Below are 21,676 nucleotides of genomic sequence, written 5' to 3' on the forward strand. Positions count from 1 at the left end.
GATCCCATACACTGACCTCAATGGAACAAATAAACTGTTCCTGTGCCCCATGCCAAGCAGAGGTAGTTGCTTGCAGGACCAGGGACTGCAGGACTTGTACATTTCCCTGCAGTCATGGGGCAGATGTCCTCTTTGGACAGCTCTGCTGGCCCCTCTTTTTGCTGATCAACCCCACAGCCGGGGGGAAGACGTGCCCAGGAGCCCCATGAAGGTAGCCTCCCATGCTACCACACAGCAAGGTTATGTTACACCCCCAGAGAATCATGGTATGAATAAGAAATGATCGGCATGAAATATTTATGGACGGGTAGTAAGGGTCTTTCATTTTTCTTTTGGTTTTTTGGCACTCTTAAAAGCAGTGCCTATGCAAATTCCCGTAACTTCGCAGCTATTCCTGAATTCAGACTCAGGCAGCAATGGCCAGGAGGGGAGATGGAGGCACCAGGGCACAACCCAACAGAACTGATCTCATCATTCTCAGGAGCGGAGGAGGCTCCTGCACTTGTGTTCTCAACATGAGCAGGAGAAGATGGACTGTGGGACAGGAAAATTTATTCTCCCTTTATCTTTTAATTCTAGAGGTATTTGTGGGGAAAAAAACCACACACACACACAAAAGAAGAGGGGAAAAAGCTGATCAAGAGATTAAATGCTCTGGTATTTCAGATCACATGAAAAATGCACAGTGCTGACTTAATACCCTGAGTTTCAGTTTAGTGGTGATCTCACACACGGTAAATTTTGCTATGATACAACTACAGGAGAAGTCTGCTCTGGAAAAAAGGTAATGACAGAGTAGAAGGAAGGTGGGCCTGGTGTTTAAACACCGCACTCAAAACCAAATGGCATGAAATCAGATTCTGGAACCACTCGCCGTGGATGTGAAAGAAGTATCCTGCACAGTGCTAGAAAGTGCAATTTTCTTCCCACAAAGGAAGTCTGTTTTACACATAATGCCTGTGATAAGAAACCAGGATGCTAAATCTGCAACACAACTGTGTGAACAGCGTTCTTTGGTGTCTGTAGCACTGACACAGGGCAGGTTGGATGCGAAATTTCATTCGCATTGATGTAAAACCTTTCATTACAAATTCTGAAAGCAACTTGCTGGGAAAATTACTCTGCAGGAAAACCGTACAGATTGTTTTTAGATTTGCTGTTTGTTGTTGCAAAATACTTTTCAATTGCAAATTTAAATCTTGTTTCTATTGGAAAAGAAAGGATTCTTTAGTGTGGTAAAATGCTGATTTTTTTCCCCCAAATTATTTCCTTCTGGGAGAGAGTGGAACTGTAACAATGTAGTGAACACGCCAAATGTAATTTCTGGCACAAACTGTAAGGTGCATCAGTATTAGAAAGGCTATTTCTCTTTTCAAGGCAAAGAAGTCCTACCCCTAGTAGTGAAAAACCCTTTAGAGAACAAATACATCTTATGTTAACAGGGAGAGCAGGTATCAGGACACCCACCCAGCCTTTACACGTCCCTCTGCCACCATCAGCGAGTAAATTGCTTAATTCCTTACTCACAGATTCCCCTTCCATCAAGAGGGATAAAACAATATACACCCATCACATTCAGATGGTGTTAAGATTAATCAGCGTTTGTCATATGTTTTCAAGTGACAAGGGACAAAGCTACCAGCAGGATAAATGCTTCTGCCCTGAGTGCCTGGGCTTCCAAGGCCCACACATTATTGTGCCTGATGACCCCCAAAGCCTTTTCTGAACATCATCCTCCTACGTTCAGCTTGCAGGATGCTGTGAAAGCAGAAATGAGCTGGTGCTGAACTATACTGTGGTATACCATGGATGCTATGCAGAAGAAAAGGAATAGCATTCACTGCGAATAATGCATACACACACAAATTAATAAAAAATAGAAATCGGGAGAAGAAAAGCAGGAAGGAAATGTTCCAAATCCTTGGAAATTAGTGCATTTGCTGAAATTTGGCTCTGCAAAAATCTCTCTCGCAGTGGCAATAAGCACTCTGCCTAGATGGACTTTCTAACAGTCTCCTGAAATTAGAGGAGTATAAAGAGAAAATTAGCAGGATTGTGCTGGAATCATTTTCAACAATCAAAGGAACAGAACAGCATCTGAAAGCACTCAGCGCTTGAAGCCATGCCACATGCTTTTACCAATTTCCAAACCAAAAGCATAGATGCTTTGTAACTTCAACAAAACACTCTCAAATACCAACTTGGTGCATTACAACAAAACACTCTTAAGATCAGTCGATTATTAAACAATCACTGCCTCATGTAACTCTGTGTTTTGATGACTTTAAAGCAGAAACCAAAAGCTTATGCCCATTTGCAGCTCAACCCCCCTGGCGCTGGGATAGAAATGTGCCATAACCATGGCTCACATGCGTGACAAGCTACAGGAATGCGCGAGCACATGCTGCCTCTAAATGTTATGCACAAACTGGAATCTGTAACTGGGTTCAAGTTGCTGTTCCCACTGGCTATGTAAGAATGGGCCTATGCATATGGAAAATAAAAGGTCGATACTGTACCTAAATAAACGTGGAAGCACAAAGGAGCCTACCTCCCATGGAAAAACAAAGCAGACATTGACTCTCAAACCTGATGACACAATATTGCAGTGCTGTTGTGAGTAATTTCCCACGAATCCCCTCAAATCCCACATATCGACGTGACAAGAGAGGATGCAAAGCCTCTTCACTCACACCAGCTGGTGTCATGCTGAGAAGATGCACAGAAGCATTTCACATCATGAAACTACAGTGACCTTTCGTTTTATCACTGCAGACCCAGCCGCATGCCTCTCCGCTGCTTTATTATGCCTATCTCTGCTCAAAAGGAGCTTGGTGTAGGAGACAGGCTCCTTCCCACCCTCCTGACCAGCCTGTGCCACATCTCCAAGCACTGCCACATGCCAACAACCCTCTGGCTGGAGGTCTTTCACCAAAGGGCACCCTACCTCCAATTACCTTACATTTATCGCTGAATAAGATATGCAGAGAAGCATCCTGATGAGCACACAGTAACTCATCACCTCATGCTATCCTGCTCCCCTGGCAAAGCCCTGGTGATTTGCCATCTGGGATGAAAATCAAATTGAGGTAACAAATGCAGGAAGCTAGCAATCATCTAAAATACACTTGCAGTTAAAGACAAGAAGCCCAGCTCTAAAACACACTTTGAAGCATTGGAATGAATCCTACAAGCTCTTGACACTTCAATCAGAAACAATTTTGCCTTCAAGTATGGGGAGACTCCAGTAAAAGTTATCAAAAACAGCACTGTCACATTCCTGCATCAACAAAGGGATAATAATATCACCACATGTATCCCTACACCACAAAACGACACACTTTCAAGGGCTACAAAATAAAACCCGATCTGGATGCTGAACAGCAGTCTAAAAGCCAGCAGCCAAGGTTCATTGGGCACATCCCTCATCTATTCCCAAAGATCTAATCTACGAATGCTCTTAAAAATAACCCACTAGAAATCACATCAAGCACCTTGTCTCCAAAACTGGGTATTAGACTTTGAGGTCAAATCTCATCATTTTTAATAAGAATTCAGGATCAAGATTTAAAAAGCATGTGTAATGAAAAGCATGGGAATTATATCTGTCCCAGAAAGCAGTAGAGAAATCCATTGTTAAATGAATGTATATTGTAATTCTCAACTCTGCCATGCATGTCTGGGTTTTGTGTAAGAAATAATTAATTGCTAGATAGTAACACAGTCCTGAGGAGATAAACAGGCTGGGGTTCAGGGTGTCTCTCTGCCTTACTTCCCCTTGTGGTGCCAAGGGCTTGAAACAGGTACCTCCCTTGCAGACCCAACACTGATAAAAACCAAACCCAAACAGCAGGAAATATTACTTTAGCTAAAAAACTTTTATGCGTTGCTTTTAAAAAGATTGGTATTTTGTATTATTGTACTGCAATAATTCAATTGAAGTATCAAAAATGGAGGGACCACATCTGCAGTCTTTACTGTGGTCCCTCTCTATCCCTGGGGCCTCTTGCTGCCCAATGGGGATGACGCCAAAGCCATCAGCATCCCTTGCTTAGGCTAGCTGATTCAATCAAATCCCAGTTATCTACAGCAGGCAGCAACACTCTTTTCTCCCAAAAATGGATGTCAATCTAAAACTGTAGCCTATTTTATGAACAGAAGCTGTTTATTAATAAGTTTTGAGGTGCTAGATGGCAGCAGAGAGTGTTTTGTTTCAAAAAACCCTAAAAAGAAAATCTGAAAACAACCCCAAACCAAATTAATAGTGTCAAGCTAACGGGCTATATAAAAGTGTCAGTAAGAAATGATCAATGTCATGTAATTTTAAGGCAACAAAAATGCACAAGCAACTCCAGAAAACTTGCTCTCTGAAGAAATCTCTCAGATATAAAAGACATAATGAAAACCTTCACTGTTTTGGCACTTCGATCCGTTACATCTGTTTGTGGATACCAAAAAAGTATAAAAGAAGAGTTGTGTAATGTGTTTCTCTGCAGCTTTATTTTAATATAGCCAGATGTCCTACTCCTGTCAAAATATTTACTAGTAAATATTCAGTAGAATCAGAATCAAACCTAAAAGTCTGGTCCAGATCCAAACGTCATCAGTCCTTGAAAGATTCTAACTTAGGAGTTAGAGATGAGATTTTGCTGGCATTTTGAAGGAAAATCCATCCTGTTTCTCACCTATCTCCAAGGACTGATCATTTCCTGTCACATATTTGGAAGAGGTAAAGCAGCCAAATTCTACCCCCTGGATGCTGGCTTCTGCAGCACTCCCAAACTCCAGAGCTTGGGAATATGCAACTGGGCTGCCCTGAGGCTGCTGCTCCTACGATCCTTCACATGGCTTCTCCTTGCATATTCTGGGGATGTTTTCTGAGTAATCTGTAAATGCTGGGGAGGATTTAGAGTAAGGAGTTAAAACCCAGATATGATGACAACATGTTAATCCCTAAACCAGTTAACTTAAATGGGAAATGTGGTAAGGATGAATATTAAGTTGATGGCATTGAAGTCATCAGCTGTAATTGTTTCTTAATTAATGACATGAAGTTGTAAAGCATGTTACACGGAACCTTGTCTTAAGGCTGGGGGGAAATGGAAAAATACAAGGCAGAATTAAGAGTTAGACACATATTAAGTTACTATAAATGTGGCCTAAACCACAAAGAGAATGCAGCAGAAGGATTTTTTCCTATTCCTGTGCATAGAGCACTCAAGTCTTAGGGAAAGGGGAACTCCCCTTCTTGCAATAGCTTGAGTTGCATATTGATTACAACAAAATCACATACAAAATTAATGACAGTTTTTGTCTGTAACCTTATCTAAATGTGTCTTATACTTTGCCTGGGGGATTTTGTCAGGCTGGATTCATACCTGGCTCAAGTCCTACATCTTGCAATGCATATCCCACTTTGGCACGTCACAGGAGGCATACTCCATAGAACTGGATGTGTAGAAAAACTGGAAGACTACTTGAGCAGCCTATGCCTCCATGCTGTAGGATAACAGCGTACCTGTAGATATGAGCTACACACTACAAAGCAACCGTCCAACTTAGAAATACGGAGAGTTCTTGATTCAGCACAGCAAAGGGTTGAAAATCATGTAATCATAGAATCGTGGAATCCCAGACTGGTTTGTGTTGGAAGGGACCTTAAAGCTCATCCAGTTCCAAACTCCTGCTACAGGCAGGGACACCTTCCACTAGAGCAGGTTGCTCCAAGCCCCTGTGTCCAACCTGGCCTTGAACACTGCCAGGGATGGGGCAGCCACAGCTTCTCTGGGCACCCTGTGCCAGCGCCTCAGCACCCTCACAGGGAAGAACTTCTGCCTAAAATCTAATCTAAATCTACCCTCTTTCAGAATAAGGTCTTATAATAAGGTAATTATTAGATTGAATAATGTCTATGAACCCACTGAGGTTGCTTGAACTTTCTTCATCCACAGGATTCTATCCAATTAAAAAACAACCTTAAAATTTTAACAAAACCTATTAATGACAATTAATTCCCAAGCCTGCCACAAAGGAGGTTTCGAATAGCTTCATATGGACTCTCAGAAAGAGCAAGACATCAGGAGCAGCCAGACAGATCGTCAGTCAGCATAAATCAGCACAGGGTGCAATGGCAGAGGATCTGACAAGCTAACTCTGCCTTTTCTCCAGGCAAAATGTGGTAAGCAAGCCTTCCTTAAAAGCCTGATAGTTAATGTGCTTTGAGGTGGAAACTATAAAAAAGCTTTATTGTGGGAGGGAAATCCTTGTACTGTGTTTTATATTTATGGAACAAAGAAACCCAAATCCACTAGGAAAAAAAAAAGAAAGGTCTATATTTATTCTAAGCAAGTCAGTCACTTTTACCCAGGACAAGCAGTTTCTTCCACACTTGATATCATCTTTAACACATTGTTCCTCATCAAATGACTAGTGGTGATAAGAATTTCCTGAGATAAGAAGATTCTATTTCTAAGCAGTAAAAATAAGTATTATCAGATGCTACTTGGCATGCAAATTTGCAAGAATGGAAGAAAATCCCTCCACCCAAGTATCTAACGTACTCATTTTGGCCACTGTTACATTACACAAAGGAGCAAGAACTGGAGGCAGCCACTTTCCAGAGTTGCCTAGTGACTCCTGGGACTCTCAGACATGTAATGGTCCAGAAGAGAGATGCTAAGTATTGAAAGAATTCGGTTTGTAGCATTACATGTACCACAGTATCTTATAACTGATTATTTCCTACACAATACCACGTTAACAAAACACTACAGCTTGCAAAACGAGACGACACCAGAATTCATGTTGCTTTTACAACTTGCAATTTGACTGCCTTGTAGTTTTTAAGTACATTTTCCCATCTGCTTCCACAAGTAAGGTTTCTCTATCTTTTAGTGTGAATGGACTGTAGTTGTTGAATGAGAACCTGTTCCTTATTCTGCTGCTAGTGATGTGTGAACCCAGACACCACACACTGTTCAAATACTGCTGAAAAGCCAGAACCATTACAACTCTTCAGCAGCACTTTTATTGAGGGGATTTTGAGGTATTTGTGCACCACAAGCAATAATTGATATTGTGAATATTAAATTCCACTTTCATGGCTGAGAAACTGAAATAAACAGCAGGCAAAACCCAGCCCTGCCACAGATACAAGTTTGCCTTTATAGGAGTACCCAGCATTACAGAGTATGTTTATTCAAATATCACTGGATATGGTTTGCAGTGACTTCCATCACAGGTGGAAATGTGGAATATAGAATTCCTGTCCGCCCTTGAAATGATTTAATCAGCCTCATGCAGCCACAACCAATAGAACTTGATGGATGATGAAACCATCCTTTCCTTCCCCAAATTCTCCCCTCCATTTCATAGACCCCTTCCCACCTTTAAAATAAAATGAGCCAGCTTTAGCCTCCCACCAGTGCTCTCACACTTCTCCCACGTCCTCCACTCCTCACTTTGCTTGCATTCTGGCCCCCAGCATCCCCCCCCCCCATCCTACTGGACCTTTGGCAAGAAACCCAGACCACTAATTCAGCAGAAAATCCTCTGGATTTTGGGTTGTTTATGGATGGTTCAGCAGCTCCAGTTGGGAGAGTTCCCCGACTCAGTAACTCAGAGCAATGACCAGATACATACCTACCATGTGCAGCACCAATGCCATAGTTGTCTCGACTGCTGCAGGATGCGTGCGATTTGCTGCTGATGTCAGCTCCTTTTGAGCTCATACATACTTTGTTTTAAGCATCAGGTGCTCTATGCTGTGAACTCTGCAGAGCATCCTCCTTAATGAGCGCTTTGTCAAAATCCAGCAAGCAGCAGACACCAAACAAACAAGGAGCAATCAACCCAACTGGCTACTGGAGGAACAAAGGCGATTCCCAGCTCATCCTGAGTTTCCTGCTTCAGCCTGAAAATGCGAGTACATCACGCAGGGGCTTCTGTTCCTTTCCCTTTGAATAGCCACAAAGTCAATGGGGAAACATGAGAGCGGAGAGAAAACCACCATCCCAACTGGCTGGCGTATCACAGGAAGGTGCTTATTCCAGGTTTTCACAGCAAACCATTGAGTCAAAGGACTTAGACCTATCCAAGAGGCATCGGTGGTGTTCCACTCCCACTGATAAACAAGGCTATGTGGAGACTTAAGGCCACGCATAGATACTATAGTGACTGGAAGGCAAATACTCAAGGAATTCCTACAGGAAATACGAATTATGGGTAGGACCAGAGAAGCCTCATCCAGAAAGGACACTAGGGTGCCACTCAGAGTGTAAGTCAGTCAGTAAGTCAAAAAGCCAAGTGACTCACACATTAAGCACTGAAAAGAATTAGGTGATCTGCTGGCGTTTATCAGCCATTAGACATATCAAAGGACCTGAAAGAAAACAAAGAACGGGAATGGCATTGCAAACAGTTCTGCTGTTTTGCAAAGTACAGGCGGCTTTGGTGGCTCACAGTGACACTTAAGGACAAGATTTCCCACTGGATAATGACAAATCCTGAAGCAAAAACTCTATCAGAAAATGTCTGGGATCACTTGGTCTTGCAATTACTTTTTCCTCTTTGCTTCTTGTCCATCTCAGGGCTGCCACTTTTGCGGGGTGTGTCGAAAGCTTGACTCATAAATGTCAGTGCATACTTTAACCTATAAAGCCAGGCATTAAAATTTGATGGCACTGGTGTTGAAGATAGCAGGAGAGCATCCTGGTATGGAGCAGAGGCAGCACGTGGGATCGTCAGAGAGGAATTCAGTGGTGGTGGGAAACTCATGTTTTACATACAAACAAGACACATCTATCCTTTATCTGGATGTGCCACCACTACTGCCTTAACATAGAAACTCTTAAGTTTCTATGTTTCATGAGGACGTGACAGCACAACCCTACACACTGTCATAGCACCTTCTCCTCCAGCTTCCCAGCCAGGCTGTTCCCAAACAACTGTGCAGGGCTGCTCCTCATTCCCTGTCTAGCTCCCAGTATTATTCAATATCTTTTTAACCATATGCACAGAAGCACAGGATAAAGAACAGCAGAGCAAGCAACTGACTGGGCAGGAAAAGTGATGCTTCAAGTTATTTCCTTGCACAGGAATGCCTCGTATGAGCACTGGGTCCACAATGAATGCCATGCACCCCAAATGCCACGGTCTTCTGAGCTTGGGCTGCTTGGAGACGCTGACGGATACATTGTGCTGCCACAGGCAGCACAGAAAAAATGACACCTAATGTCTCTCTGTTGTTGTTTCCTAAACGAAAGGCAGTTAAGCTTCTGCCCTGAGGGTTATTGCTGCTGATGGCTTGAAATTGCTGCTGTGTGAGTCACACACTGCAACAACCCACCTTGATCAGAGGCACAACTGTCTGTGGCTGGATTCTGAAGCTGAACCTTCCCTTCAGCAAAGAAGCAAGGAAACAGCATACCTGCAATACTGCACATCTTGCCCACATTCTGTCATCTTAGCGGGGCCTCCCACGGTTTATCCTCAACCTGGAGCTTCACTCACTCTCTGCTGCCCAGAGGGAAGCAGAGGAGGCTGGGAAGAACAGGAGGAAACTGCCAGGCTTACAAGACAAGGGGAAATAACACATATATCTATAGTATCATGCAATTGGAGACCATCATAACAAATTAAAATGTGGGTGTTTATGAAGGTTAGAAGGGTAACCTTATTTCTTGCAGCACCTAAGTTTGAGGGCCAGTTGTCTGAACTCCTGCTCTCACCTTCCTTACACAGGCTCTGTCCTGCCTCCTTAATCCAATTGACTGCTCTCATCTCCCCTAACCCTGCTGCTCCCCCTGTGCTCTGGCACAGGTCCCCACCTTGCCCCCACCACCCCTGCGCTGGGAGGAGCATTACAGAGCACAAGACATCACCCCCAGCTGCGTTAGATGATCTCTCCCTTCCTTTCCCTCAAAGGCTGAGAAATTGCCCCAGATTTGGGAACAAAACCAGGCACACTCCGGGCACCACAGCAAGATTCAGACCCTTTTTAGCCAAAACAGAGCAGGCAGGTACAGCTGGGAGTGCAGGAGTGCAGCTCTGGTTTGTTTCAAACACAGAAAAACACCCCTCTCCATCTCCCACTCAGACATGGCTCCACAAGTTTTGCTGCAACTTCTATTTATTTTTAAATCCGCCCCGAGGTAAAAAACTCATCATGGAATGGAAAATTTCAGCTCAAACGAATTTCCAATGTGGCAAAATTACAAGCTAATGGGAACAGGATCTGAACTAGGGGGTGCAGGACAAGCCTAACTAAACCCAGCACCAGGAGCTCCACCTCCAAAGCATATTTTGACCCGCTATGTAATTAGACACAATTCCACAAACAGGAATTATATAAACCACTCTGTGTATACTAATTTCAAAAGCCCCAGCCATTCACTGGGTACATCTTTCCATCCACATGGATCCAGTTACAGAGCAGGCACCCAAACTCTCTGGGACAACCAGAAAAGAAAGAGATGGGTGAGCCAAGATCACTGCGAGCACACTCCGACATCGCTGCGTTCGGACAGGCACCACAAACCCACTTAATTCTTAACAGACTGCTCTAAATGTCTTTACTGCAGGCTGTTGCCCTAAAATTCCTTTATTCCCTCAAGCCTGCACCCTTATCCCACCTGTGTTTTTCTATAGAGTTACCTGGTGCAAAAAGGTCACCTTCTAAAGAGCCTGCTTCGAGCAAGAAGTAACGCCGTCATACAAACATGTCATTAATATATATATTAAAACAACACAGAGGAACTGGTCAAGCTGAGTAATGCAGTGAGGCTGAACTGCTTCTCTTCCTGGAAAACTCATAAACCTGCCTATAAAGGCCATGAACCAGCGTTTTCAAAGATTCCACCTCCTTGTATGGCTTGGATTATTTTTTCCATGCCAGATGCACGTTTAACAGAGTAACACAAACAGTGCAGCTTCTTAATGTACTCTTTTAACACCATGACAGTTTGTCAGCTATTTCCTCCAACATGTGACTAGTTATGTTTTTAGTGAGCCTGTATGAAGAACAACCCCTTTGGCAGTGTGAGTAGTGATTCCAACATATAGCCCGAGGGTATTTAACCTCCAGACCTGCCGCCATCCTGCTGCACGGAATAAAGTCCATTCCTAGGAAACTCTCCAAGGGTTTGTGTTGTGAATAGTAAAAGGCATGGTACAGTATGTGCAACTTCATAAAAAGCACAGAAATCCACCTGCAGACCAGAAAACATTTAGCTGTTTGTCAAGCAAATACAGTTTTGTATCACAGTCACTTTTTAAGGAGGAAAGTTGCACAAGTGCTTCAGCAAGATTGATAGCAAAGACTCCTCTTCTCAGTCTTGCTGAAGTAGTTCCCTAATTTCTCACCATCTTTCACTGATTATTCCATACACCTTTAAGGTACAACCACAAGAAATGTTCATTTTTTTTTTTCAAAGTGTGTTTTCCCAGCAGCTGGAATGGCCCCTCTTCAGTGCTTCACTATGCTGTAATCTTATGCTTCCAATAGTTACAGAGAGCCTGCAGGAAATCCAGAGAGGGGCTTTGGGCAAGGTCTGTAGTGACAGGACAAGGGGGAATGGCTTTAACCTGCCAGAGGGGAGATTGAGATGAGCTCTGAGGCAGAAGCTCTTCCCTGTGAGGGTGCTGAGGCGCTGGCACAGACTTTTCCCAGAGAAGCTGTGGCTGCCCCATCCCTGGCAGTGTTCAAGGCCAGGTTGGACACAGGGGCTTGGAGCAACCTGCTCTAGTGGAAGGTGTCCCTGCCCGTGGCAGGGGCTTGGGTCTGGATGAGCTTTAAGGTCCCTTCCAACACAAACCAATCTGGGATTCTATGATAATCCAAAATTAGGAACCTATAGTAAAAAATAGCCATCAGAGATGACAGTATAGTATATTGCTGTCCTACAAGTCGAGTATTTTGGCAAATCCTAAGCTTTTGTCATTTTTCAAGATATTCTTTACAACGTTGCTTACCCTCAGTCCTAATCTATTGCTTATAAATACCACACAACAACGTTTTACAACAGTAAATCCCAACATTTCAATCAAATTACAAAACAAGTCGCAAATGACAAAGTATACTTTAAAAAGTTATGATGTCTTCTACACATTTACACATTAGAAAAAGAATATCTTTTGACCACGACAGAAGAAAAAAGCCCATACATCAGAGGAAAATAATCTAAACTTCAATCACATCTAAAGCTCCGTTAGCAGGTTTGTCGTATGATCCTTTTGAATTTCTTGTACACTCAGCAACTAGATCTGATGGTAAACATCAAACCAGGCAGGCAGCTTTTGAAAAGCCAGGCTCAGCTGATACAACTCTTTAAAGTCAAGTTCAAAGTAAAATTTGAAGATGAGATAGCAAACTACACCTGAGTGTTTATGACATTCAATAGGAGAAATCGGCAGCTCCTCACTGCAGCGTACCCTGGACACTTCTTCCTAACTTTCATCTTCTCTGCTTTGCCTCATCCTCCCCAAATTAACAGAGCAAAATTAAAAGGGCTAAGTAACTCATGATACATTTAAAGCAACAGTAGTGGAAAGTAAGCAATATATAACACACAAAATCAAGGCAAAAAACACCCAGTCCTGCTGATCAACATTTTATACTCATTGGAAACCCCACAAAGCCCCACACCTTCTGCTCCAGTGGACACGGTGCAACTCCCCTGTGAGCTCTGCACTTTCACCTCATTGGCATTCAATACTGCAAATTGCTACACTGCAGGCCCCTGTCTATCTCCTTAAGAGCAGATGAACACCAGAACTCTTTAAAAAGAGACATAACTTAAGATATTCATCCTAAAATAAATCTCCATTCTGCTTTTGCTGCTGATGGTAAAACTTGCATGAATGTTGGTCTGCATAGGAGAATCATTAGTGCACATCAAAAAGTCAAAGCTTGTTTGCCATCACCTGATGTAAAGTAACTTACATTATGTGAACTGCAATATAAAGCATTACCTAAAACCTTTTTCTGCTGGGAAACTGAAGTAGAAAGTAAAAGTCACCTGGGCTGTGACAGGATAACACGCTATTAATAAAAAGCGATTCACAGCAGAGTGATTTACAGCACATCTGCCTTATCACCACACACCAATGGAAGAAAAGCTGTTCCAAATATATGCCCAAACCCATAAGAAAGGCTTCGACAACTACTTTTAAATTCTCCATCTATTTCTCACAGAATGACAGTCAATATTACAGGATTATCTACTTTCACAGCCCCTGAGGGACACTTGTCTTGGACACTGCAACTGGAGTGGGAAGGAAGAATGACAGAACCAGTGATGTGTTCCAGCTCTTTCTCTAGCAAGAGGAGGCCTCCAGAAAGCAGCACATCCTATAGAGCACAACGCTTTCCTAAAGACAGTGTAAGTTTAAGCCATGTTTCAAACTGGGACTGACTAGATCATTTCAGTACAAACCAGGATAAAAGGAGGAGACCTGGTAACGAAACAAAAACTCTGATCACAGGTCTGCAGACGACTCAAATAAGTAACCAGTACATCCCTTCCCAATGTTTCAACAACAGCATGACTGTATTTTGAGCCAAAAGAGAGGATGGGGGACCTAGTCCTGGATCTGGATCTCTTTGTCTAAGTGCTGTGAAAAGCAAGGCAAAATTAGATATTCTACCTTAACCATGTGTCAGCTTCTACAGAACAACTGGAGCATGCTCTTACCTTCACAGATTCTGTCCAGTCGCTGCCGCTTGACTTTGTGTTTATCCACAAGTGCCATTCTTGAGGGTATTTTGCAACTTCCTGATTCAAAAAGCAAAGCAGTCCCCCAGGAACTTAGGAAAATTCACAGGAATCGGCGTGCATACCGCCACTGTTGATCCTGCAGAGGAACAAAAGGGTTCATGAGGATTTCCAGCACATCAGGTGAGACCTCCCCATCTCCAATCTTGGTATCCCATCAGTCACACATCTTATACTGCAAATCAAGCTTGCAGGCCCTTTATCCTCCCTGCAGACAGAAAACACAGCATTGTACACAAGAGCTGCCGAAGCGTGGTATGGCCTTCCTGGTTTTATTTCTGTCTTAAAACCCTATTCCTAGCAGATAAAATCCATTCAGCTATTTCGTAGGCTCACAGACACTGAAAGATTATTAGAGAGTACATAAAAGAGGGAAAGCAGCTTTTGCTCTTCCAGTACTTTCACACATATAGACACAAACCACTTTCATGCCTTATTTAAGCCCTGCCCTGTAAAAGTCATCAATGGACCTTAAATTTGCAATAAGACCTTGATACATATTCCAGCGGCCACCATAGCCTGTTCTTACCTTGATACATGAAGGGCTAACATTAAACTTTGGGTGCCAGAGCTGCCATTTCTAGTGTACACACTTTTAAATGCTAATGAAATAAAGCAATCCATAAAGCAGAATGTGTAGCTGGTTTATAACAAATGCTCTACAAAGGGACAAGAGCTGCAGGCTTCTCTGCATGTTGGTGACACAGAGGAAGACCCTAAATGGATCCTCTCAGGTCTTTTATTCCTACAGAGAGCCAAAGGTTTGTTTAATCCCTGAACGATCGACCCGAGCTCAGGCTGCAGACCCTGAACATTCCGTGGTGGCGCTTTTACCCAACAGCTATGAGTTTTTCAAAGCAAGTTCCACAACAGCATTCATGAATCAAGACATACAAGAGAAGACCTCATGCTGACAGTGGAATTCAAACAATTCAATACTATATGCACTAGTTTTTTTTACCAAGTTGTATTACCAGTGATTCAATATCCTCTTTCATATTTTAAGGTGAAGACAGATGACCCTGATAAGAGCTACGAACCTTCCAGGGATGCATCCTGCTCAAGAGACTCCTGCCCTCCCCCAGCCATCCACCACCCTTTTAAGCCCACTTAAAGGCAATAAAAAAGAGCAGAATTAGTGGAAAGCTGTGATTTCTGGAAACAAAGCAAACCACCACCACTATTTAGAGGCCTTACAAGGAGGGAAGAGGGAAGAGAAAGAAGATAGGCACAAGCGCAAGCACAGCAAGAACCCTCTCCTGAGTGGCCATCTGTATCTCACTGTGTGATACACTCTGCCTACACAGGTTGAGTGTGCGATACACTTAACCACTCTGCCTATGAAGTACTAAAAACCCCAAATAAATTCTGGAAAGCCAGCAATAACCACAAACTTTGTACCACTTGTTCAAACTGACCCCCAAACAGCACTTCTGTGGTGGCTGAATTTTCACACTGCCTTATTTGCAAGCAAAATTTTCGCGACAAACTAAAAACCCACCGGGTTCACATAAAATATAGCAAACACAAGAAGAAGATGCTGAAAACCAGGACAATCCAGGCTGATGCCCAAAAGTTTACCCTGGGCAATGTCTGTAACCTCAACTTCTGCTTCCCTTTATGTAGAGCTGCAATAGCAACGCTTAACCCATCCTTTGGAAACACGTCAGCTTCTTCAGATTCACACAGTCCAGTCAGGCATTTCTACCTTGTGTTTTATTCCTCTGCAACAGCACAGAGCTCTCCTAAAAATACACCAGCAAAGCAATAACTTCCCAGCAAACACAGTTAACAAACACGACAGCCCAGGCTGAGCACACCAGGGGTAAAGGCTCTAACAAAGCCGCCGCATACCGAGATGACAATTTCATGGAGATTATTGTTATTATTATAAATGGTTATCAATTATGCATCACTTTGATAGTTAATTTCTGAAAGGAAAAGGGTTGTGTTGGTACAACTGAATTCTGACTAAGGGAAGATGGGTGATTTCCTGGTAGTTAATGGCCAATTTCCCAGCAGCGCGACTGCAGCGTAATCTCTGAGATTTATAGCAATAATTAATTGATTTTTTTTTTTTAAGCATAAGGATGCTAAAGAGCACGATTCCCACTCCTATTAATAATTAATGCAACATTCTAAAAGAAGCTGAAAACTTCAATTCCAGAGGCAGAAGCTTGTTACAGTCAAAATATTTCTTACGACGAGGATTAAACTGTTAGTGTAGCTAAAGCCGGAGCAGATAACAGCATTTCCACAATGAATATTTAAAAGTATACGCATGAATTTTTACCTCTATTACATCCCACTCTGCTTTCAGGGAGAAATACCAGGTCATTAAAAAGTCATGGTAGGGGAGAAGAAGTTAGTATTTTGCTCTGAAAACGCTCAAATGGTTCGTTATGTTGGGGCCGCAACTCTTTTCCCCTTTCTTCTCCAAACAAAATCAATATCCAAAGTGTATTTAATTTTGACAGAGTACATTTTCTGATGGACAAATGCGTCCATTACAGGTTTTTTCCTCCTGTCATCTCAATTCCCTGCATTATTCCCTGGAGGAATACTTTCTACAAAAGAAACTAATAACAATCAGAGAAGTTATTGTTCATATTATCAGAACCCCACATAGCTTAACATAATGCCTGTAACTGAACTCCTTTCTAATGATGTTAACTATTCCATCTTGGTCTGACAGGTGCCCATGATGGTATTAACCAGAAATAAAAGCCCAACTCAGAAGATGTATTAAATATGTGGCAGGAGCTTCCGAGCAGGATTTGGCAGGAATGGATAAAATGGAGAAAAGCAGATATGTGGGCCACAGAAACAAGCACATATTCTCCAGCCTGTAGGAAGCTGCAATTAAGAAACCAGTTCTTCCATTCGCAGGATGGAGGATGCAATTAGATGCACACCTAACTTCAATCTATTCTCAATGATTTCTACATCCAACCCCATCTCAAAGGCTAAATGTCCCCTTACAATAAAATAAATACAATCAGACTCAGCAGAACAAAACTCATGGTCAGCAATTAAAATACAAGGAAACCTCATTGTGTAAGGAAATTTGAGGGAGGCAGGCGCATGCACAAGAAGTACTTCATCTTCAGCAAGATTAGGAAACAAGTGAAGTGATTTACATACAGTAATTGCATGGCCGTGTTAGCCTCCAACAGCGTCTTTCAAAATGTAAATTTCCTTGAAAACCCTCGGACATGATGATAGCCCAGAAGTTATTTATTTATTTAAAGAAGGAATATACTGTTTTAGGGGGAAAAAAACCCCAATCCTGACATAACGCATTTAAATAGCTTATTACTGCTCGTTAAATACCACAATCTACGAGCCAGAAAATGAGAGCAGAGAAAGCTGCATTAGGGTTTATTTTTCCTGCTTTTGATGGGAAGCATGAATAAAGAAAAGGTGATTTTCCAAAATAGGAGGCATTGTTAGACAAAAATAAGACAAAGAGGACTTGGCAAAGAATGTGTTGTTTGCTAAGCTCTCTCGCAACTAGCACTGTTCTATCATCTTACTACGGCATAAGTAGGTAGCACAGGAGCACATAGACTGGTTTGGGTTGGAAGGGACCTTAAAGCTCATCCAGTTCCAACCCCCTGCCACGGGCAGGGACACCTTCCACTAGAGCAGGTTGCTCCAAGCCCCTGTGTCCAGCCTGGCCTTGAACACTGCCAGGGATGGGGCAGCCACAGCTTCTCTGGGCACCCTGTGCCAGCACCTCAGCACCCTCACAGGGAAGAACTTCTGCCTAAGAGCTCATCTCAATCTCCCCTCTGGCAGGTTAAAGCCATTCCCCTTGGCCTGTCCCTACAGGGCCTTGTCCAAAGCTCCTCTTCCAGGTTTCTTGTTGGCCCTATTTAGGTATGGGCAACATCTGTTTTAGAGCATCCATCACATACATTGTCATCAAACCACAGTGGCACCCAGCAGGTGATTTAGAGCCCCCCTTCCCTATGCTCTGGGCAAAACCATGTCTCACACATTCCCTCCCTGTGCACAGCCCCAGGAAAGTGGAATGTTGATCCTTACACCTCATTTTGTGACAGGCAGACACTGATGCAAATGCACAGCCCCACTGTAGCACCACAGGCTTTGGTAAACCATCATAAAACCACACCTGAGAGTCCTGCCCAAAACACAGCTCATCAGCTAGGGCTTAATAAAACCACAACTGCCGCCTACCGAGGCATGAATGAACAAGCGGCACAAAGGCACCACTTCTGCCAGTGCGTACCTGGTTGTAGGTTAAGTGAGACTCCTCTTTAACTTCAAACACAAGCATCTTTCTGAACAATCAAAAAAAGCATGTGCACACTCCCAGGCCCTTAGTGGAGTCACAAACCTGTTGCTCACGATTTCCAACTACATTTTCTACCCTCTATGAAATATGGCATCAACAAAATGGAGATTCTCTACTACAGGAAACTCTGAGCTCCACAAACTGAAAAAGCTTCCATTTCCAAAGAGCAAAGGAAAATCTCTGTCCTTCCTCTAAACTGGGTTTCCACATGTACAACTCCTTAAACAAGGGAAAATCCAGCCCGAACGTTTTGATGATACCATCACATATTTCCTAGGCTCCCAAGAAAGGAGAGGTTCCTGGCGAAGGTTTTGTGCTCATGGTTACTGCAGAACATCAGTCCTCTCAGCTGGAAGCAGACCAGGATGCCCAAGTAATTGTGAACTTAGCACCCACCAATGCCAAGGGCTGCTCTCCTTCGTCCTCCTTTGCATTAAGATCCACTTTTCCAAAGCTCAATGCACTTGAACTGAGATTTCAATGCAAGAACAGCCCTCAGAGCTGTGAACTGTTTCAGCCCTGCGTGAGCATCACCGCGTGCTAACTGTTCTGGCCATTTCCCTTGCTGATCACTTCAGACATCGGCAGCTGGTGGGAAGGGCAGGAGGGGCTGGGAAATGGAGTTCCATGTAAGAAAGGCAATGCAGGGAGAAAGAATGAAGGAGACACATGGAGATAATGACAGGGGAGGGAAGCGGACAAAGGAGATGGTACAATGCAGGAGGAACACTGTGAACACTCTGTCATCCCTCCTCCCTGTGCCAGCAGCACACCCACAAGTGCAATGCCACTGCTCAGTCCTCATCACCTTCTCCTTTCTCTAAAGCACTGGCACTACTGCAGGGGAGGAGGGAAGCACATGGAAGGGACAGACAACAGGATCCTTATTGAGATCTTTTTTTTTGGGTGATTTCTTTTAAAGCACAATAAAACAACACGGGGAGCTCAGAGTGTCAAGACACCATTAAGCCCGATAGCCCAGCAGGAACCAGAAACAGATTAAACATTTATATGGGTAGTGAGAACCAACATAGATTTTCATTAGCCCAAATATAAAATAGTTGGGGTTTTTAAAGGCCTGAAGGATGTAAACCCTCACACTTGGGAATAGGAATCACACAGTTTCTGTGTGGCCGGGGTTCGGACTTCTCTCGCTCTATTAAACACCATCAGCCACTGCATGGGAAACAGGATGCTAGGGGAGAAGTAACCAAAAGGATTTTTCCCAGTTTCTGGGAGAACTACCTAGGCTGTAAATCACACCTCGGGGCCAGGCTCTGTGCTGGGTTTGGCTGGGGTAGAGTTAACTTTCTTCACAGCAGCTGCTATGAGGTTATGGTTGGATTTGTGCTTTAAACGGTGTTCATCATACGAGAGTGTTTTGTTATTGCTGAGCAGTACTTGCACAGAGTCAAGGTCTTCTCTGCTCCTCACCCCACCAGCGAGCAGACTGGGATTTCATGAGGGGCTGGAGCCAGGACAGCTCACCCCAACTGACCCAAGGGATATGCCACACTATATGGCATCATGATTAGTATATAAAGCTGGGTAAGAAGGAGGAAGGGGGGGACAATTGGGAGTGATGTGTTTGTCTTCCCAAGTCACTTTTACCTATAACAGAGCCCTGCTTTCCTGGGGATGGTTGGACACCTGCCTGACCATGGGAAGTGATGAATGGATTCCTTGTTTGCTTTGCTTGTGTGCGTGGCTTTTCCTTTAGCTGTTAAACTGTCTTTATCTCAACCCATGAGTTTTCTCACTTTTCCCTTCCAATTCTCTCCCCATCCCTCAGGAGGGATTATGAGCAAGAGGCTGCACGGGGCTGAAGTTGCCATCTAGGGTTAAATCGCGACAGTCTCCCAGTAGCCTGCATCCCCCCATGGACCCTCAGCACCCACAAAACAGCGAAGGCAGGAGTCTTGCTACAAAACCTTTCTCAATTGGGCTTCATGTTTTTACTAGTCATTAGTATGATTTTGCTGCTGCAGAATGTTCAGTGATGTTTTGCATTAAGGCCTCTCTGTGGGAACGACTGGATGATGCCATGGGTGAAAATAAATGCTATTTCATTGAATGTCAGACTGGTTTGGGTTGGAAGGGACGTTAAAGCTCATCTAGTTCCAACCCCCTGGCATGGTCAGGGACACCTTCCGCTTGCTCCAAGCCCCGTCCAGCCTGCCCTGGACTTTGCCTTTTTAGACTTGCTTTTTAGCTGCTGCAAAACCCAACACCAAAGTCTTGCCCCTCCACTTCCTACCTGGTGCCTTCCCCCAAAAGCTGGCAGGGAAAGCAGTAACACAGCAGGTTAAACGTGCTTCACGGAGAGCTGGCACTCCCACGTTAGCACCTGCTGATGGCAAATAAGGAGCTCTTCTGCTTTTCGCCATACAGAAAAGGAGAATAACATGCTGTAGGAGTCTTGTGCTGAAGAACTGGTAACAATTCTGAGGAACTTGCTATTATATGAGTGAACAAAATGTACCATAATGGCATATGAGCCTGCACATCTGCTGCTAAATTAAACGCGCTACAGAACGATGCAGACCACATCTTAAAACATTATGCAACACGATACAGACTGTGTTAAAATAATAAGGCTTCAAAGACAACATAAAGGGCCTGATCCTGCATTCCTTTCAGCCCTTGAAAGTCACAGTGAGTACCCCTCATCGGTTCTATGCCACCAAAGCTACTTGTTGACTCACTAAAAGTAGAATCGCACATATATATATACCCTTCAAAGGAAAGACAGACATGTTTTTGCAGCGTGTCTTCCTCTCCATTTTAATGATGCATAAGTCAAGACAGACATTTTTGTTTGGAATTGGATATTTTTTTAAAGTTTCTTTAAGAGTCATATTTCAGGTTACAAATTGTGCTCCAGATTGGGTTCTCTGTAGCCAGAAAGATGTTAGGAAGACCTACTGGTGAAGGAGAAGTTCTTCCCTGTGAGGGTGCTGAGGCGCTGGCACAGGGTGCCCAGAGAAGCTGTGGCTGCCCCATCCCTGGCAGTGTTCAAGGCCAGGTTGGACACAGGGGCTTGGAGCAACCTGCTCTAGTGGAAGGTGTCCCTGCCCGTGGCAGGGGTTGGAACTGGGTGTGCTTTAAGGTCCCTTCCAACACAAACCAATCTGGGATTCTGTGATACTGAAATAACAATATACAAGTTGCCACAGTGGTACAAAGGAGAGAGGAGTGAGATACCTATTTTATTTTCTAACATTTCTTTTTCCCCTCAGTTTTATTTTACAACATTAGTGATGAGTTCTTGACTTTGAGCATAGAAGAACCAGGCATTCTCCCTTGTCAAGCAGTAACAGCCCTATGCAGATCCTCTCTGAATTTTCAAGTACAACTAGGAAATACCAGAACTGGCACTCTGTTCATTCCTAAAGCTAAAATACAAACAAGCAACTGAAACAGACAGCAAGAAAATTGCTATAAAGAAAACAACTGTCATCTCTCTGGCATCGAAAGTGAAGCAGGTTGATGCTCTGCTCTTACCCTGCACTGACAGCCCTCAGGGGCCTGGTGGTGGGCAAAACAATAACCAGGAGCTGAACCCAAATTATCCACTTAGCTT

The 21,676-nt window shown here is 43.5% G+C and overlaps 1 protein-coding gene across 4 annotated transcripts in view; it reads right to left on the reverse strand.

Moving 5' to 3' along the window:
• The window catches only part of CTBP2 (C-terminal binding protein 2), a 142,518-nt gene that overhangs the window by 49,275 nt on the left and 71,567 nt on the right, over window positions 1-21,676 (reverse strand). For all 4 annotated transcript variants that reach the window (XM_030487765.1, XM_032919959.1, XM_030487767.1 and 1 more), the window contains one exon: window positions 13,692-13,851. In XM_030487765.1, the coding sequence (XP_030343625.1) occupies window positions 13,692-13,749 (58 nt within the window). In that variant the 5' untranslated portion in view covers window positions 13,750-13,851. The remainder of the gene's footprint in view (window positions 1-13,691; window positions 13,852-21,676) is intronic.

This window comes from Strigops habroptila, chromosome 5 (genome assembly GCF_004027225.2).
Source record: "Strigops habroptila isolate Jane chromosome 5, bStrHab1.2.pri, whole genome shotgun sequence".
Classification (NCBI taxonomy): Eukaryota; Metazoa; Chordata; class Aves; order Psittaciformes; family Psittacidae; genus Strigops; species Strigops habroptila.